Source organism: Lissotriton helveticus, chromosome 4_1 (assembly GCF_964261635.1).
Source record: "Lissotriton helveticus chromosome 4_1, aLisHel1.1, whole genome shotgun sequence".
NCBI lineage: Eukaryota > Metazoa > Chordata > Amphibia > Caudata > Salamandridae > Lissotriton > Lissotriton helveticus.
The window spans coordinates 60,192,423-60,213,847 of record NC_136063.1 but is presented as its reverse complement, the minus strand read 5'-3'; the positions used below and the strand labels follow the sequence as shown (position 1 = coordinate 60,213,847).

The following is a 21,425-nucleotide window of genomic DNA, read 5'->3' as shown; positions in this document are numbered from 1 at the left end:
TATAAAATCATATTCATATAAAGGCAAAATTTAACTACACACACAGTATTTTTGTTCATACCGGGGGAATTCCTGTGTTTGTAAGATAGAATCTAAACGACAATCTACATCTGCAGCTGTCAAGGAAAGGACCCACAGGATCCATCTTGGATGTTATGCTTTAACATTAGGAACATTGGCCTTGGTGACAGTCTCTAAAGCTGGAACTGGAGGTGTCACAATTATTTGTTTCCCCAGAGCCAATGGATATTCCTTTAGTACAGCTGTTTGAAATACAGTCAAAATATATTCTGTCAATTGAAAATGCATTTTCACACTGGAATATACATGTTAATTACAAACAATCAGCAATGTTTCACCTTCATTGATTAATACTTGTGGGTTTATAGCGAAACCCGTAATTTTGCAGATTACCAAGTTGTTACTGTAAACAAAAGTGTGCAAATGTTTAGCCTCAAGCCTGTCAGTCTGTAAGTTTCTAGGAATAGTAGTATGTTCAGTAGTCCAATATTTATTAGAAAAATCTCAACATATTAAATTGTACAACAATTGAACCATTGTGCATAATTTAATATGTATGTTCTTTCAAAGTTTATAAAGCCCAAAACAGATGGAAGCTCCTTCAATGTATGTGGTGTTTGTAAGAGAGCACATTTCCTATAGAAATGTGATGGTATGCTTTTGTCTTCATTTGAGAACTCATATCCCACTAATAGAAAACTGAGGAAAGCAAGTTTAGACCTGGGAACATTGAATTTATAGCCATGTTCAGCGAATTCCAATAATTACAGAACCTCAAGAGTGTGTGTGTGACTGTTTAATTGTTTGTAATCTAAGACTATACAGTAGGAATGATCTGGTTAAAGCACATGAAATAGTGGATAATTCATGGGGGAGACACAAGGCCCAATCACACCTTGGTCATTTAACAGTTGTAGAATCTCCCTAACATGGTGTTTAGTCTTATGTTTAATAGGGTAATGTGCTTTTACTTGAGGGATATACCATATAGGTATAAAAAGATAAGGGTAATCCTTATCCCAGCTTGCCTTGTTGCGATATTATAGCGGGGCTTGAGCAAGAGCCCATTCTGTAGCATATGCTGTTAACATCTTAGGGAACGAAAACAGAAAAGGAAGGCATTATTGCATTGTCTCCATCTGCGACTTTTATAACAAACAAACTTATGTGGCCAATCTGTCTCAGCCAGGAGAATTTCATAGTTAATTGTAAAAAAAAATTCAAAATATAACTTTAATATTACGTGGTATATCACCCTCAAATTGTATGTCAAGAGGACTAATCTCTGATCTTGAGTTTCTACTTGAACATAGTTATCACATCAGTTGGCCTCGCCACCAAAAAACTCTTGAAGAGTCTGTTGAACTATGGTGACCCCTGCGGTGCTGTTGAGCATGTTCTCACCCACATCTTATTCCAAAGAAGACTTTTGAGTATTTGTGGCATATTTAGTCGAAATTCAAGCCACTTTGTGTTGTGTTTCTGTTGTGGAAGTTTATTTTCCTTTTTTATAACGATATAAGAAGAGAGGAATTAGTCTATGTTCAGTTTCACATAGTCCTCCTGTCTGCAGTCACCTCGGCGCTCTCTCTCTGACTGTCCTTCTGAAGAGTTCTGTATTGAATGAGAAGGACATGTATCAGAATACAGATATCTATTGGATTGTTTAAGTGTATCACGGTTAAGTAACTCACAACATGTTTCTGTAGACTCGGGTTGCGAAGATCCACTATTTTAGTTTTTACGTTATTTTCATCCCAGCATTTACTAGATGACTCTGGTGTATTCTCAGTATCTTTGGCATCCAATTTGCTTTGTATTTTGTGGCTTATTAGCTCTGGTTCCCAGAGTGTCATGCCCTATACTGGTATAGGTTTCAGAAATAATTTTGGAAGCTTGTGTTCCGGGTTTGCCACTGAAACTGTAGCAAGCCATTGGCATTTCATCAAGGCAGCTGCTTCCCACATAATATTGCCTAAAATAATTAAGGTCACTGTGGCAAAGTTGCCAATGAGTTACAACCACAAATCGAGGTCAGTGTCACCTCCATGTTCAGCCTGAATGTTGAAAGGACTTCAGGTGAAACAACAATGGATAGAGTAGCATGAGTGGTGGTATATATAGATGTAAAAACAATAACCCACATGTTGCCACCCCTAGAGGGGGAACCATACCAAGTGGAAGACACTTAGTTAAAATTCAGGATTTATCAAGGGGTTCCATATCGGGAAACGCTGCTTCAAGCTAATTTGTTTTTTTGCCATCCAAAATGTTTTTTCTTTCCGCCTGGTTAGGACTTTACACATAATGGCATTAATAGTTATAGGCCTTATTGCAGGCAAAGCCAATTGTGCCTGTACAACTTGAGAAGCCCTTGCTGGGGCAGTAGTTATTGAATGCAGAACATACTACCATAGATATCAATATAGTCTAACTAAAGAGTTTAACAGAGCAAGCGTGTCACGCTGCTGTCATATATGTGGAATCGGAAAAGGTGCATAGCCTTCTAAAGCTAAAGTTCCTGGTATGTTAAAGGAATTTCTAAGTATTCATCAGGTCTATATGCAGGTGGAACTGCAGCTTCATCATAAGAGTGAATTATTTGTGTATTGGCATTTACTGTAAGAAATCAACCTAGGAATAAAATAACATTTGTATGCTTCACGTGCCTCTACACAAAGGTAACCTCTCCACCACTATTGTGGAGCTTATGTTTAGTTAAGATTGTAGTTAATGCATACCTGCAATTTACGGGAATAACTATTTAATGGAATGTGGTTCATTATGGAAACAAGCAATGGTCCGCCCTTTAACACCTTTGCTGCGGCGGCAATCCCGCAGCAGCGCTAGGGAGTTGGGGGGGCCACACGGCGCTCCCATGCTCTTGACAGAACCGCTCCGTCACACGCCTCGGGTGCGCTGTGCTGATGACGGAGCGGTTCCGTCACGGCCCCTCCCGCTCAACAGAACGTCCAGCGCAGGCACGGAATACGCGCTGTTCAGGCGCGCCGAGCGGGTCGTGACGGAACAGCTCCGTCATCAGCACAGCTCGTCCGTGGCTGGTGTTGGAGCGGTTCCGTCACTAGCATGGGAGGGGTTAAGGAAAAGCTGTATACTAGAGAACCTGCACCCTATCTCACTGCTACCTGTTTTTGCAAAAATAGCAGACAAAGCTGTGAACATACAGCTGACCAATCATTTCGATAGAAATAATATAATGCACCCCTCACAATCAGGTTTTTGAGCTGCTCATTCTATGGAGACAGCCCTTCTCCTTGGTACGGAAACACTAAGAAAGCAAGCGGATGAAGGGCAGACAGTAGTTCTGATCTTGCTGGACGTCAGTGCGGCGTTCGACACTGTGTCCTGCCAGACATTTTGCTTTATGTATAGCAAGAATAGCTTCACAGGGTCTTCCCCCTAACCGCTGTGCAAAGCTTTGGACTGCTTGTGTTGATCTTCCTAGGGCAGCTTTTTTTGCTACAAACTGGGGGGCCCAGGAGCATCGCTCATCAAATTGCACCCCCAGGTAGGTAAAAACCTTCACCCTTTTTACTTCTGCCCCCTTACAATAAAAATTCCTTAATTTATTCTTGCTTAACCCCATGGACATTGTATTGGATTTTGCACTGTTTACGGCCAAATCCAAAGAGCCCATAAACTCCCCAAAGTCATTCAATAGCCTCTGTAGGCCTATCGGGCTGCGGGCTAATAGGACCGCATCATCTGCGTATAGGAGGACCGGGATGGATCTGCCACCTATACGCGGAACATCCAGTGTGCAAGAACCCTCGTGAGACATCCTGACTGACGCTCGCAGATCCCTGTGTAGCTCTGCCAGAAAATAGACCAGGCAGGGGTCAAAGCCCAAATCCAATAAACGCGTCCACAGCTTCGATCTATTTACTAAATCGAAAGCTGTGGATAGGTCCATGAAGCCTAAATAAATGGACCCCTTGGATGCTATAGTATATTTATTAATTAGCAAATACAGGTTTAGGCACCCGCTGATCGAGAACAGAGGCAGGCGGAGATGCGCACTGGAGGCTGTATGTAACCCCAGCGGTGAGGAGGCTCACAGGCCCGGTAGTTGCGATGCCCCGATTCGGCATCATGCTGAGGGACGAGACTCCGCTGAGAAAATTGACTCCTGGACATCGCCGGTCCTGCTGGCAAGTACACAGAGAACTTCTGGCCCCGAAAATATGCGGATGTGAACCTTTGTGGGTCTCGACTGTGCTAGATCCTGTGCAAGATGGCAGCCGCCAGGTCCGTAGTCTAAAATGACTGCTGAATTCTGGCTCACCCCTGCAGGAAGATCAAGTGACCCACTGGCACGACTGCTCCCCTGTACGACTCTCGGAGCCAATGCCTGTGACGGGGTGAGCCTCTCTGGGTATCCCTAGGCCTCACAGGAATGCAGCAGGGACCACGAGCTGCTCCGTGAGGCACACTTGTGGTGACTTCCAATGCAGCAATGAAACAACTGGCCAGCCTGGAGGGAGTGTGATGTAGCTAGGCCACAGGGGACTCCTGACTCTGCCTGACCTCAAGATGGCGGCTCGCACCTCATTGAGCAGTTGACTGGCAGGTGTCCTGACTTAATGTTTGTCATCTGGGGCAGGTACTGTCAGCTAGCAACCTCTAAGCAAGGAGGCTTGTGAAATCCTCTGCTGCCCTGGGGTATACAAACCTATACAAGTATACAAGTACCCAGCCTGGCCGAACCAGCTTATACGGTCTATTGAAGCAATATTAGGTCAAAATGTCCGCCTCTGGGGACATATGACACACACATTTTCTTATAATGGCCACCATGAGTGGGCCCCTTTCCAAAGCACTCCTCCCCTTGTTGGGGAGGAATCCTACATGTATGCCCTGTAGTCTCAGAGACCACACTGAGCTTCAAGGGAGTCTCACACAGCAGAGGCTAGGGTTCTTACCCATTACTACTCAGAGCACAGCACCGTACACCCTGACCGGCGTGCCCATATGGAAACTATAACCCTTCTCTATGTACTGCGGTGTCCGAGCAACCTTTGGCCGATGACCGGTGGAGCTATAGAGGAGTTTGGCTCAGTTTCACACCTCGGCCATCACCTACCCAGGTGGACGTCGGACACTGTTTCTCCTCGTCCCCCCATTGTGCCTCTTATACCCTCTCCCTCCTCTTCCCCCATTATTCTCCTCTACCTCCCCTATTCATTCCCTCTCTCCCCTATTCTATTCTCCCCTTGCCTATTTTTTCCTCATGTTTATGCTATGCTTTTGTACTCATGTAATTCCTTCAACTAAGCTCCAGTAAAGTTTGTAACCATGTTCTGAATAACTTTGGCGCCGGTGGACAAATTTCTCCAAGAAAATGGCCTGCTCCGCTCAAGGCCCCCCTGAAAGTTTGGGGGTGATTCGTCAAGTGGGGGCCGAGAAAAAAAGGGGGTCCCAAAACATGTTTTCCCCATGTAATTTTCCATAGGGACTTTTAGCCAGGGCTACAGCCCGAACAGCTGAACGGAATTATACCAAATTTGGAAGAGAGGTAGAGTTCGGTTCACAGATTGTGCTTTTTGTTAAATGGTGTAAATCCGTTCAGTAGTTCCTGAGAAAATCAAAAGTAAAATCATAGTGATATCTAGAGACGAAGTACTGTACGCGTACGGAAATCCGTACAATTACGAGCACGAGCTGCATGTTGATTGGATGTCAACTGTCTCTCAACACTCCAAACCAGGAAGTGTTGGGAGCCATCTTGTGCCTCGGTAGAACCGAGCCACAAGAAAACAGTAAAACAAAGTTGAAAAATAAGGAAAGGGGGCTGGGTAGAAACATCCTGACCCTCTAGGCCTGCTGAGGGGGTCCCACATGGATCCTTAGGCCCCCCAATTTTTTTTTTTTAAATTGCGTGGTACGCGTATGGTATGCATTTTGGGGAGAAAAAAAAGACAGCTTTATTGTTAATTATCCCCGGGGGTTCAAATATCGGGGGCAATTTCTTTTCATAATGGGGGGCCAGAGGGGTCCCTCTGCCCGGGGATTGCCATTCCCTGGTGTTTAAACTATATGTATGCGGGGGGGGGCTCATGGCCCCCCCGGAGCCCCGGCGACCGCCAGTCCTTGGGACCTCTTTTTATTTAAAAAAACTGTGTGGGGGTTACGAGCCCCCCACACACGCCCCGGGGACCGCCACCTCCCCAAGGCTATAATATAGAAAATAGGGGGGGGGACCACCCAGCTCCAAGGAAACTACCAGCCCTCGGGCTTTTGAACATTTGGAGGGGGGCCACGCGGCCCCCTTCCTGGAGCCTTTGATGGCCCTGGGGACCACCACCTTTCAGGGCCGGCTTTTGCAGTGTCCTGGGGTGCCTACAGTGCCGCCTTCTGCAGTGCCCAGGGTGACGAAGAGCAATGCCGGCTCCCGAAGGACACGGGGAGCTGGCTGGGACCGTGGGAGCTTTGGGGCTCATAAAACAGTTATTTTCAGAACTATCTTTACTGGTAAAAAAAGCTACATTTCTATGATAGTATGTAAAACTTTCAGGGTTTTTCTGTGCACCAGTTGTACTCTCTATGCATGCGCAGCCTCGTTTCCAAGCCCATGCTTCTTTGTTTTTCTTCAAGTTCGGCAAGCAAACTTCTCCTCATTTCAGGTATTAAATTTGCTGCTTTCTTCTGCTGGGTCGCGTGCCTCATCCACTGCTATACTTTTGTAATATAACTATAATCATATTCTATCTTTATTTATTTGAAACGTATTGCCGAGGTGCCAAACATTAATTACATACTCCGTCCTCCACTATTTTAGTAGTTTTCCTCCGTTATTTTTATTATACCTGCTACTTTCATTTTACCTTCGCCTATCTTCTCTGTGATCCATGAGATTTCCTGCCACAGACACCACGGTGTTTGTCCTTGGCCCCCGATCTTATCAGACTTGGTCACACGCATACCTAAAAACTAATTTGAAGCATGTAAGGCACAGCCATTACAATGCATGACCGTCACCACAAAGCAATTACCATGCTTATGCCTTTGTCATGTGTGGTAAATGTATACTAGCTGTAAAAGCATGCGTGGTAAAGGCATGCGTTGTAAAGCCATATGCGTGCTAATGAATTTGTGGTGACGGTCATGCGTGGTTATGACCGCGTTGTAATGGCTGTTTCCCCCAGGATACTGCAGGAACCAGGGCATCAGGCAGTGGGCCATGCAGCCTCCATCACACAATATAGAAATCTCTGGGGGGTGGTCGTTTTTGTGGTTTGAGGGGCGTCATTGAGGCCCACACAGTTAATTTTGTAGTGGGGTAGGTTTGCACCCGAAAATGTCACAAAAGGTTTGTAAATGTGGTACTCATTGTTTTGCTTTACTTTGTTTTCCTTTCTATGTTGTAGTCTATCCAGAGAAAATATAACTTATTGTACAGCCAGTACCTTTCAACCATACTGTCAAACATTTTACTATAGTACTTCAAATGATAAATATTATTTTTGTTGTGTACCGTCACCCCCCGCAAAAAAAACAAGTCTATAGTTTTTTTATTAACTTTTATTAAAACAACAATAACTCTAAGCGTAACTTAAAGATGATATAATAAACAACTAGAAAAATAACTTTAATAAAACAGTATTATAAACAAATTGTGATGTGGACGCCAAAAGATGTAGGATAGGTAATCTGAAAAACAAAAAAGAAAATTAGAGTTTAAAGTTACGTAGATGTGACTTACTAAGGTGAAGCATTGCAAGTGAAGGTAACACTACGATTTTATGTGTGCAGTGTGCCTAGTACATTTTGCTTCTGTTATAGTCCCGCGTTCAAGTGGTGTCCATATGGAAGTGCCTACTGCAGTACTGACACAAAAGTGGCACAACGGGATTGTAAATACGCCGATTTATTTCTAATGCATTGCAATGGAGGCATTGTATATCTAGGCCGCTGTGCTTACCTTGTATAAATACTGCGGCCACCAAAATTCACAACTTGAATTCAACTCTGCTTCTACATGTCAAAGTAGACAGCAGTGTCTATAACTTTAAAAGAGAAAGAGAAATGATGTCACAGAGAGTGAGAGAGAGAAAACAACATTAACACTGTGAGAGACAGTTATAGATGTAGCAGTTAATACAGGAGAAAATACTCATCGCTCACCTTTTGCCTCCATTGTGTGTCCACGGATGTGCTGATTCAGAGTACACCCTCAACTTGCTCGATATGTAACATCCTTCATAAAAAATTCAGAAAAGACGGAATTGAAAGAAATGTGGGAAGAGAATTTCCACAAGAAGAGTCTGACTAAGAAATTATATACTAACAGTTTGAAGAGGTTATCTCATCGAGAAATTGGAGCGTATGAATGCTCGGATCGCTTATCATCTGCAAGTCTATACTCCAAATCTAGAAGAATCATTTGGGTGAGTCTAGGTCTTGCTGCAACATGAAATCGAGTACTTAAATCTGCACAAAAAACTGAATATTTTCCTGAAAAAGAGCCAGAAAGTACAGATATTGTAAAAACAAATATGTTCGATACATATTAACCAAATAGAAGTCATCAACTTAAGAACATTTGTCTCTATGAAGTGCTGCAAAACAATATTTTTAAATGGAATATTACATAAATTATTAATAATGGTATATATGCCGTGATTGGTTCTGAAGGATGTTTGGTGAAGCAAAGAAAAGGACATTTGATTAATCACCGTAAACTGAGTTGCAAAACTCCTGACAATATTTTAATATAAGTTCTTAAAATTGCGTACCTGGACTATTGCTCCCCATTAACTTGCAAAGTCTGCAGTTGAGAGTTTTTCTTGAAAAGTCACGCAGATTTACAAGCTCCTTGCGCCACTTTTCCCATGTTAAAAGTGACACAAAAGTGGCGCAATAAGCTCGTAGTTCTGTTTCTCAGACTGTAGTAACCTATCTGTTGTCACTGCTCGGAGGTAATTATGCATTTCTACACAGTCTAGCTGCTGCACACAACCCACTCTCTCCTTCCACAAATAATTTGTTGTTGTTTTAGAAACAACATTTTTTGCTCACCTAGTGCCATTGGTGTAATTCAAAGAGGGTGCTCTACGTGTCGAAGCAGCCTTCACTGTAAGCAAGAGAGTTCACCACTTCAACTCAGATAAGGTTCTATACAGCAGACTGGAGACAGCAGCATCCAGAACTTTAAAAAAAAAGATAAACGATGTGAGAGAGTAAGAAAGAGAAAGAGAGAAAAAGGGACATTAAAACGTGGGAGAGACACACACGACGGGGGGGGGTGTGCCTGAAGCTAGAGGCGCAACCAAATTAAACAATATCAGAGGGGCTAGAATTTTTTTTCGGGGGGGGGCTTAACTTCAAGGAAAAAGAAGAGTGGAGCTGCAGGGTCTATAAGCGGGGGCGGGCATCAAAGCCTCATTAACAAACAAAAGGTCTTTAAAAGACCTGTGAAGTACTCGGGTGTGACTGTGTGTGGGCCCAGGAAGTTAACTCATCCTAGCTGAAGCCCCGTTAGCCCAATGGGTGTTGCCTGCTGCATAGTACACATTCTCTTCTTTCACTGATAACTTGTCGTTCTTTTGGAAACAAGCTTCTTTGCTCACCTTGTGCCATTGCCGTCATTCAAACAGGGAGCACTACGTGTCAAAGCAGGCTTCTCAGTCCTTGTTACAATGGGTATGCATAATACACAAACGTAGAGCTTTGTAAGTTTCTTTTGCGGGGGTGTCATCAATTTGTAAAACATAACCTGAAAGATAAAAAGGAAGTTAACATTGTCTGTAATTTTTTTATGAAACAAGAGAGGAAATAAGAGAGTGATTGAAAACAATACTCGCAGCTCACCTTTTTATCACCAGTGTTTTTCATCACGTGCCGGACATAATCCATCCTGAACCTCTACATCTAAAAGATAATGAAAGAAAGATGTTATGATTGGTAATTGTTACTATATTAATTTGGAGTTAGATAACATCGCGTTTTTATACACGTTCCTTCTCACATTTCTACGAACTGTGTATTGGTAATATTCTGGACATTTCAGCGATTATAAAAATGTTCCTGCTATTGGGAAAAAAATGTATACATGTAAATTAATACACTATATAGGAGTGCGTTTGTCTAAAACGCTAAGTAGCATTTTTGTATCTAGTCTGCTACAACCCTGACTCCCTCCGATGCGTTGTCAAGCCTCACTGCTCACCTTTTCGTGGAAAAGACACCTTCTACGTGATGTAGTCCCGATCTCCAACAAAGAAGTCTCATATATTGTGCCGAGTCTTGATATCTTAATGGCTAACGACATACTCGTGCTCCCATCATCATCGCTGGTTCTTCATCCACTCAGTGCTTCAGGCACCACTAACTCAGTGACCAAAGAGGTCACGCATGTAGGAGTGGGCCCCTTGTTCGGTAGTTTGGGAACAACTCTAAAATGACGTACAACACGTGCTTTTCGTCTTTTTTATACATAGGGTCACGTGTGTAGTGACGAATGCGCTGGATGGGTGTGGTGTGGGTGTATACGAGCCATGAGGGAGTGTGTGTGCCGATCTGACAACTAGACCTGGAACTAAGAAATCCCTCTTGGCTGGTATACACCCACACCATACCCATCCAGTACATACATCACTGCACACGTGACCCTTGCTACAAAAAAGACAGAGCGTACAATGTCCCCTTGGTCCTGCCGACTCCTCGTGACCGTCATGTTTGAATAGAGCATTCGCAAATGAAATGAGAAACATTAGGGGTAAACGGACTGATGGTGGGTGTGTTGGGGCGTATTGTGCGCATGCGCACCATTAATACACATGCGCTGTGTGAAAGGGGTACACAGCTCGATGGGGTCCACTCCTCTATAGAACAAAGTCATTGCTTTTATACATGGGGAGATGCTAAGTTGTATGTGGAAATGCAATCTTGTTTGGATTTTGAAAGTGAGAATAGATTTCACTGTTGTGTCTTTCAAAGTTCAAACTAAGTTTGCTATGGGAGGGCGGGAGCTGCAAGACTTCCGCCTTCTCATAGCAAACAGCAGTATCCCAGGGGTAGGTACCCCGGGACACTGCAGGAACCGGTTCTGGGCGTGGCGGTCTCCAGGGCTCCTGAGGGCACCAGGCGGAGGGCCACCGAGCCCGTGTCACACAGTACCGAAATCTCTGGGAGGTGGTTATTCCAGGGGTTTAAGGTGCACACACTTTTAATTTTTTAGGGGGGGCGTGGTCGTGCAAGTAGCGCAAGGGGGTTGTAAATCTGGTACAGGGTTTTGTTTTACTTTGCTTTCCTTTCCTTTCTGTCTTGTAGAGGATCCAGGGTAAATATAAAGTTTTTTGTACAGCAGTATCTTTCTGCCTGCTACCATAGTAAAAGTTCATGGAACACTTGCATGAGCACAGAGTTTAGAAGTTCACCACAATATGTTGCTAATTGAAATAGTTATTGTGCTGGAGATTTATATTTTTTTCATAGGAACCATTAGTTGTACAAGAAGTCAGTGGAAAAGTTTTGTTAGGGATTCCTTCCTGTTCGGGGAGTATTAGGGTAACGTGCTACAAGCGGGATTTTACGATACTTAATGTTCATTGGCTGTGAAGTATGAAAAGTAGAAGGTTTGGCAGTCATTCCTTGCTCGTCTGTGGAACAACATGGACATTTTATTGGCTAAAGTGTTCCGAGCACAAGTCTGCTCCTTATTGGGTGGGAATGGTTCACTGTTGTCAGTGATATTGTGATGCATTTTCCAAAGGAGTATGGGGAAAGAAAGTATTAGAGGGCAGGTTAGGAACACTATTAACTCTGTACAGTGCTCATAAGGTGGTGGAGAGGGATTATGAGGGAACCATTTTTTTTATATGTTTCAAGGGCCATTTATATAATTTCCGTGTGGTGTATAAATCACGGCGGAAAAATGACAGCGTATTGCGCTGTTTTTTTTAATCAAGTTTGTGGGTGACATACTTCTTAGGAGTACTCTGTACTTATAATGTGGTGTTTACTTTCCTGATGGGGAGGTGTGGTTGCACAGCAAAAAATTCGGTCTATGTTTGAAACAGTTTTTATTAAGCAAATACAAATTAACTTTCTTCAGAAACTATCGCTGTATGTATGAAAGGGGTGAAAATTAAAAATGGAATTTCATAAAATATCAGTTAAGCGTGGCTATATACTTCTTTTTTGTGCTACAGTTTGTAAAAGTGTTGCCCATTCTTGATGATGTAAGAGGGCATCAGTAACTTTTAGATAAAGTAGAATAGAAGTGCTACAAGAAACACTCCCACACTACATTATCACAGATCAAGAGAACAAGTAAAAAACAGTTAAATACAAATGGTTTCATATTACATAGAAATGCATGCATTATTATTTTTCAAATTTGTATTCTGTACAATTCAGGAACGTGCTGTCATAGTGCTTAGAGGTTGCAGACTGTTCCGCTAATAAATCACATACTCTCTAAAGAATATGTAGGATGGTACTCTTATAATATAAAGTACAGGTCCTATACATTTTTTAGGGAGAAGGTGAATAGGAACCGAAAAAATAAGAATAGAAATTAGAAAATAACATTCAGAAATGTAGGGTTTATTAAATATTTAATAAGTAACAAAGTATGCATGATAGCTATATTTTTTGTTCCGCTGTTTCGTAAAATATGTTTCTTGAAAAAAAATATCTGATCAAGTACTTTTTAATATTTGAAAGTTATATTATAGATGGCGCTGAAAAATCTCCCATTCCCCTTCTGTAGCAGTAGGACAATCTATTATAATATAATGATTGATACCATTGTTATAGTAAAAAGAAAAGGAAAACAAAGTTATGTATTTAACAGAACATCCATTATGAAATACTTTCGAGCGGTAATTATTTACTGAACTTCTTTTCTCCGGGGGGTGAAAGAGTTTGATCTTCGTGGTGACGGGTCATAAACTCCTCTGAGATCATGACGGTGAAAATAATAATATGTATATATTTTCACAGCACACGATCACAAAGGGAAAATAGAATGAAAACCGCAAGCCGGTATCGTTGCTTACTTATCCGTACTCTTTGTGACGATGGATCTTGAACTCCACTAAGATCACCAAGACTGTTAATGTTATAATATACATATTACCAGTATGTGATCTCTAGGGGAAAACACAATAATAAGTGGAAGATGGTGACGTTGATTGTAAATGTTTAGGGTTTGCGTCGTTGGGTCACCAACACCTCTCAAGCTAAGTACAGTGTCAATATTATAGTATAAAAAGTCACTATACATAAGATGAAAGGAGACAGAAAAAGAGCAAGTTATAATCTATCAGTTTCTTCAAACAAGCTTCTGACGTTACAGAGAAAAAGCGAAAAACATGCAATAACGTTTTTTTCTAGATATAAATGTTTAAATATCCACAAATAGCCACAAATTATAACTAAGGACTATGCCTATGCCATATTGAAACAACTTGCAACTCCGGAATATATTTGTTGACGCAAAAAGAGAATCCGATGCTAGAAAACTGAACCTGCAACATAGATTGGCGACTCAGAAATAACTCGCAAAAACGAAACTAATTGCACAGTAGGTGTGGTTTATATAGTTATTGGTTGTTTAGCAGTCTACGGAAGGAAGCTGTGGGTCTACCTATTTAGATGGCACGTTTTGCAGTTTACACGTGCTCACGTTTTAACTGTTTTTCTTCTGCACGTGTTCGGAAAAGTTACAAACTGTGAAGCTGTAAAGGTTTCGATTTCGATCATAACACATATAAGGTATTATTCTCTACATATGTTGAATAGTTTAAAAAGTGTTACTCGGTAAACTGTGTTCTTTGCATTTTCATGATTAAAACATCTAAATAGAAGACAGAAAAAAATATCTTTATCATTGGAAGAAAAAAAAGGATTAATATTTATTATTATTATGCTTCTTAATTTAAAAATTGCTAGTATTTGTAAATCATAAACCTAACCTCGGAAAGGTGTGCTGGCGCTTGGGGCGTTGGGAAGAGTAATAAATAATAAATGCCCTTTTCTATGCACCTGCAAACTTGGCTTTTAAACTTTTAATTGCCCAGTCTGTATCTTTACACTTCCTCCAAACATTCTACTACTGCTATTTTAGTATTGTAGTGAGCCATAAAGCAGTATGTGTTTATCTATACACTGTTTTAATTAAAAGTGAAGCAGTTATACATTCAGCTCCACACTCTCCTTGGACAACTGTAATCATGCAGCCACTACCCAAGTAGTCATGCAGCAAAGTAATAATAATCCACATTTGTAAAGCGCACAATCACCCATAAGGGTCTCTAGGCGCTGGGGGCCGTAGGGAAGATTAAACAAGCTATTGCCCAGAGTCACATGGTGCTGGGCTAATCTGCCGCCGGTGCCGGGGATCGAACCGTGATCCCCAGATTCCGGAGTCAGTTGCCCTAGCCGCGGCGCCACACCTCTTCCTAGCAGTCCATGCCTAAGGGCATGGACTGCTTCAAACACCTATAGATAATAAATTCACTTTTCTATGCATCTGTAAACTTCACTTTTAAACTTTCAATTGCCCAATCTGTATCTTTACACTTCCTCCAAACATTCTGCTACTGCTATTTTAGTATTGTAGTGAGCCATACAGCAGTATGTGTTTATCTATACACTGTTCTAAAAGAGAAGCTGCTATACATTCAGCCAGACACTCTTCTTGGAGAATTGTAATCATTTAGCCAGTACCCAAGTACTCATGGAGCAAAGTGGGCCTTAGGCCATGGACTTCTTTAAACCCCTATAGACTATGCTTGTAGTCTTCTATGTACCTGCAAACTTGCCTTTTATACCTTCAATTTCCCTGTCTATATCGTTACACTTTCACCAAACACTCTCACACTACTGTTTCAGTATTGTAGTGAACCATACAGCAGTATGTGCTTATCTATACGCTGTACTAAAAGTGAAGCAGTTACACATTGAGCTTGACACTGCTTGCTCCAGTCAGTACCCAAATATACATGTAGTAAAGTAGGCCTTAGTATATGGACTGCTTCAAACTCCTATTTACTATGCATGTACTCTTCTATGCACCTGAAAACTTGTCTTTTAAACTATTAATTGCCCAGTCTCTATCCTTTTACTCCCTCCAAACACTTTGCCACTACTGTTTCAATATTGTAGTGAGCCATATAGCAATATATGCTTATCTATACACTGTACAAAAAGTGTAGCAGTTATACATTCAGCTCTACACTCTCCTTGGAGAAGTGTAATCATTCTGCCACTACCAAAGTAGTCATGCAGCAAAGTAGGCCTAAGGGCATGGACTGCTTCAAACACCTATAGATAATAAATGCACATTTCTAAACATCTGCAAACTTGGTTTTTAAACTTTGAATTGCCCAGTCTGTATCCTGACACTTCCTCCCAACATTTTGCTACTGCTATTTTAGTATTGTAGTGAGTTATACATCAGTATGTTCTTATGTATGCACTGTTCTAAAAGTGAAGGTGCTATATATTCAGCCAGACAATCTCCTTGTAGAAGTGTAAGCATTCAGTTGGTTCCCAAGTAGTCATGCACCAAAGTAGGCCTTAGGGCATGGACTGCTTCAAATCCCTATAGACTATGCATTCACTGTTCTATACACCGTCAAACTTGCCTTTTATACCTTCAATTCCCCAGTCTGTATCGTTACACTTTCACCAAACACTCTCACACTACTGTTTCAGTATTGTAGTGAACCATACAGCAGTATGTGCTTATCTATACAGTGTTGTAAAAGTAAAGCCGCTATACATTCAGCCACACACTCTCCTTGCAGAATTGTAATCATTCAGCCAGTACCCAAGTACTCATGGTGCAAAGTGGGCCTCAGGGCATGAACTGCTTCAAACTCCTATAGACTATGCATGCACTGTTCTATGCACCTGCAAATTTGTCTTTTATATGTTCAATTCCCCAATCTCTATCCTTACACTTCCACCAAACACTCTGTCACTCCTGTTATAATTTTGTAGTGACTCATTGATCAGTGTGTAGTAATCCATTCACTACATTCAAACACTAATCAGCAGATGTACAATAAGTGGTACATCCTCAGAGATATGCCAGTTATTTTGCACTGTGATATCACCACCATGGAATCACCGTATTTACAATGTGGTGTATTATGGGGCAAATATGGCACAGATATGTGATGTATTTGTGTTGTAAGTTGCAAGCGCAACGCAGCTCCAGCAATTCCCTTGGGGCCCTATGCTCACAATGGTGTGTCAATCCTTACACCTGTTTCAAGCAGGTGCAGTGGTTTGACGCAGCATAGGCCCAAAAGTGACTGAATGAAATCTTATAGATTTCACTCAGTCACTTTTAGGAGGCGTTTCTGCATCAGAACACTCCCCCACTGCGCAGGAAAGCCTCCTTCTGGTGCAGTGCTTTACAATGTGATGCACCTTCCATATGCGTCACATTGTAAATACCACACACCATGGCACATCTTTTGCACCACCGCTGTGTCACAAAAGTGACGCAACAGCTGTGTAAAAGAGGCAGAAGGGGGTTGTAAATCCGCCCCTAACACATACAAATTCACCCAAGCAGTTTCACCAGCAGTGCAAATTGAAGCACTGCCTTGTAACAAATTTATGTGCATATGTTACATTCAAGTGCTTCGGAGGTCCTACAGTATACTATAGGTAAACACCTTATAGAGTTATGCTGTAGCACTTCCTTATAGTGCTGCACTTTCACATTCACCATACACTAGTAACGTATTCATTCATTCATATTTGCACTACACATTCATTCAGACAAAGTTTTACACACTATCATAGAAATATAGCTCTTTCTTTGACCAGTGGAGGTAGTTCTGAGAAGAACGTTTTTTTTGTCTTTTTAGTTTTCCATTTTCTTTGTATTTTTTAACAAGTTTTTTTTAACAAAAAAATGAAACTAGAACCAAAAAAAGTGTGGAACATCAACAAAACAGTTAAACAAAAAAATTATTGACGAGAACAACGGTGGTCCCGTTTCTTGAGGAGAATGAGTTCAATGGATTGTTCCCCATAGGACAGTAGTTTGCTGCAAAATTTGCAACGAACAATCAGGTCTGCAAATTCAGGTTGTATATTTGCAAGCATACCACTCTGTGGTGGTGGTGGTGGTGCACTTGATGTACTGGGAAGAGCAGATCCATGGTCCGCCTGCAACCTTCGAGTTTGAACTCTGGCATAGTTGTTTGGATGAAGATTCTAGACATGGCGCACCATGCTAGCAGTGCCGAAAGAGAACTTTTTGGTGGGGTCACCCCTGGAAAGAGTAACCTGACAAATTTTGCAGGTCACTTTGGGAGCATTGACCTTTTTTTGTCCTTGAGGAAATGTAAAAAATGTGCAGATAACTGCTTCCTTGCGCTTCTTCTGAGGTTCCGCAGGTACAAAATGTTCCTCAGAGGAATATTCTGAAGAAGCATCATCCCGTGCAGCCACGGTGATTTGTTCTTCCAAATGACTTGAGATCTACAGAAGAGATGCTTTTTCTTAGAAAGTCAAAGTAGAATAATTAAAATGGGAGGGGTCTTTCAACAGTTGGAATAGGAAGTGTTATGAACTAGTCAAATCTCTTCTTTTAAAGTCACATGGCTTTGCGTACGCTTACAGTGCGCTTATGATGCTCTTACGCTGCGAATACGGACGACATACGGCCGCGATTTCCGTAATTGCTTTTCAAAGTAATATACGCTTATTTAAAATTTTAAAAAACTATTTTCATGATTATCCCAGATAATGTCTTCCCTTAATTTGTACATTAAATACATAAATATATGTTTTTGAACAATTAGAAACTTTCGCGCTGTACGCGTACGGGGCGCCGTACATGATGTCACGTGGAAGCGTTGATGCAACGTGTAACGTCAAAGCGTATTCGTGACGTGTGCGCCGGTACGCGCAGAGTACAATTACCTGTACAAAGTACTGTGCAATCACCGTATGCGTAAGGTACGATTATCCCCCAAAAAAACAATGAAAAAGGAATTATATAGAATTTTATTTGAATATGTTGAAAAAAAAATGTAATTAATAAAAAAATATTTTTGAATTTAGTTTTGTTATTATTTTACATTAAGAATATGATATATAACTTAAAAAATAAAATAAATATAAGTATTTATAATAAAAAGGTAGGAAAATAGTATAAAAAGAAAGAAATATAATAATTAATACATTTAAATATTATGATTTACAAAACCTTTGAAATTCACTGAAAAAAACAGAGGTTTTACACACGTTATAGTTAGGAATTAGCATTTAAAAAACCTTGCAAATTCACTGAAAAAACCATAGGTTTCACACATGTTATAGTTAGCTGGATATTTCACTCATACAAAACCATTGAAATTCCCCCGTTATAGTTAGTGCAGCTAACTATAACTTGCGCGCCTGCAATGCACTGCTGATGATGTCACATATTACATCACTCATGACATGGTCAGTGACTATAACCTGTGTGAAACCTATGGTTTTTTCAGTGAATTTGCAAGGTTTTTTAAATGCTAATTCCTAACTATAACGTGTGTAAAACCTATGTTTTTTTCAGTGAATACACTATATATTTAACTCTAACTGCTAAACAATTAAAAAAAAATGTTGTTGTTCTGCAAAGAGATAGTTATCACTAAGCGGGTGACAACTGCTTTTAAATTTGATATGCCTCAGATTTGTAGACTTCACTTGTGCTGAAAAACATTGAAAGGTTGAAAATTGTTTATATCTGAAACTCTTACAAGAGTTTCTGTTCTGTGAAAAAGTGCCACTCCAATTGATGGAGGTTTTCTTGGGTTAGTAGCACTTGCTGTTTCGTGCATGGATAACATAAAGTGCATTTGTAAAGCCCACTTTCACCCAAGGGTATCTTGGTGCTGAATAACAGATGTTTATTGTTACCCAACTCCTCATGTTGTTGTCTACAGAAAGATGAAATGCCGAGTGGACCCACTCGGATTTGAAACTTTGACCTTGAGGTCAAACACAGGCCCCTACAGTCAGCTCATTAGTCCACTAAGCCACCAGACAAAGCTTGTGAAACTGAGATGTTAAGTTATATGGAGAGTTGACTGCCAGCAAGTGAGATGCCCACAACCACAAAATGGATTTAATATCATCTAATGCAGAGAAATGAAGAGTTGACTGCAAATGTATCTGGTAATGACCACATTTCACAAACTATGGATCTTGATCACATTGCAGGAATTAGTGCGTCTAAATGTGCACAATGCCCCTATATGCCAAGAAAACAACTAACTCCAAAAAAGGCAAAACTGCATATTTAATGAAAAGGCAGGGTGGCAGAATTGCAAGAACATATATATGACGAGTTCATAGACCAGAGATTGCGCCAGAGAATAAAGCAATGGAAGCTGGTAGGGATCAGTGGTGAGGGGGAGCAGTGGGGGTAGAAAAATAAGAGTAAAAAAGACTTTACCGCTGGTCGCTGGTTGCCAGCCGCCACCTCTCCTCCGTCCTCGCTATTTTCTTGCCTTCAAGCTGCACGCAGGCTCCAGAGACTCCCCTAGCCAATTGCGACGCTGCTGTCAGAAGCATGACAGCAGCACCGTCATTGGTCTGAGTGCCATGGCTTGGCATTCAGACAGGGAGTGAGAGGCTATGTATTCTCCCCACCCAGGCTGTGCACTTCAGCCGGTGGAGAACATAAGTGCGCATGACGGTTTAGCTGGCCCAAGACAGTCAGCCAAACCGCTATGCACAGTGATGCTACAGCAACCCCTTCTCCTAACTCTGACGTCATGCGAGCCCAGCTCCGACCCGCCCTAACCATAATCTTCTGTTATTATCATTTTATTTTTCCTTTGCACTGCTCTTAGAGAAGTGGGGAGATGCTCCTCCACCTTAGCAGAAAATACAGCTGGAATACAGTTGTACAAAGTGCACAGAACAGGTCATGGGGGACCATATTGAAGACATGTATTGAATTTTATATAAGAACCATGAAGATAATTATCTTCACATTACAAAATATCTGTCGTTCATTCATCAAAAGCATGTTAATCCTGTTTTCTTTTTCTTTTAGTGAGACATGGATTGAGAAGCAAGAAATATTAAAAATAAAAGTCAAAAGAGTTCTGAAATACGATGCGTCGAGCTGTGAGCCCTTCTCCCCCGTCATCCATCCACGGGCTGACTGTCTGCTCCTGGCGTGCGCCTTGGAAGGGCTTGTCACAGACAAGAAGTCCTACTGCGACGCTCTCAAAAATGTCTCCTCTCTCTTAAAGCCCGGAGGGCATCTAATAATGATTGTTGCCCTCGAAACCACGTTCTACATGTGCGGTGACTTCAAGTTCCCTCTTCTCTGCATAGATGCGGATTTTCTGAAGGATGCTGTCACTGGGGCTGGTTATGAGATCGAGGAAGATCACATTTATCGTCGGGAATTTGAAAGTTTGTATGATGTAACAGATTATAAATATTTTGCCTTTATAAAAGCATGCAAACAAAAAGACAGGCAGTAGATAAAGAGAAAACCATAATTTTGCACAGCGTTAGTAATCTAATCACTGGGACTCCTGTCTGGCTGAGTTGGCAGTTTGTAGGGGTGAGCCTGTGTCTGTCCTAATTGTCATTCCTTCTTTGAAGATCAGTCGAGCATCAAATGCTTTTTTCCCTTTTTGACTCGATGTCTCTAGTGCTTTCTCTTTATTTATAGTGAAATGTTGGCAAAATATAAAATTGTTCCATTAAGCTGAACATACAATGTTGAGTAACAATTTGTGATTTGAACAGCTAATGAGTAGTAGATGCATGAATCCAATCAATAAACAATAATTTCATCCTACCACATGGACATGACTTTCTTTTTGAGAACCCCAGTCTTCTGTGTTTTTATTTTAATTGCAAACCCCAAGAATCTGTACCTTTATACAGGCAACTATAAACATAACCCAGAGGCCTGATTGCACTGGTCCACATTAACTCCATTCCACTTCTGAAAATAATTGGGGCAGGTTGAACACATTTTCATGCTTTCTTTATATTCATTTTGGTAATAAACATGTTCATTTACACTACAGCAATTAATTATTTTTAAACATAACCTAGAAGTATTTCAAACAAAAATGTATTAGGATGTTTTCAAGAGTGACCATTATATTTGTGTGCATTCTGCTTCTACATCTGACTTAGTCCAATCAAAGATTCCTTCCCCAGGCCCCTTAGTACTCTGGGTGTATGGAGACTGGCCACAGATGATGGCCAGCTCATGAACTGCAGGTTCTCTCATGATATAAATTGGAAAGAGAGTGACACCAATGGCTGTATTGTGGGTGGCCCACTGTTGGAAGATGGTTTATTAAAACATGTAGGTAGGGACCTACCACTAGTAGTAAAGCCACAATCACAATACAAGGTACAGTCAAGGTACCATAAATTAATCT

The 21,425-nt window shown here is 41.2% G+C and overlaps 1 protein-coding gene across 1 annotated transcript in view; it reads left to right on the top strand.

Moving 5' to 3' along the window:
- Positions 1-20,827, top strand: part of LOC144826941 (indolethylamine N-methyltransferase-like) — a 53,208-nt gene extending 32,381 nt beyond the window's left edge. The window contains exon 3 of the mRNA XM_078685402.1: positions 20,066-20,827. Coding sequence (XP_078541528.1) covers positions 20,066-20,504 — 439 coding nt within the window. The 3' untranslated portion in view covers positions 20,505-20,827. The remainder of the gene's footprint in view (positions 1-20,065) is intronic.
- The last annotated feature ends 598 nt before the right edge of the window (positions 20,828-21,425 follow it).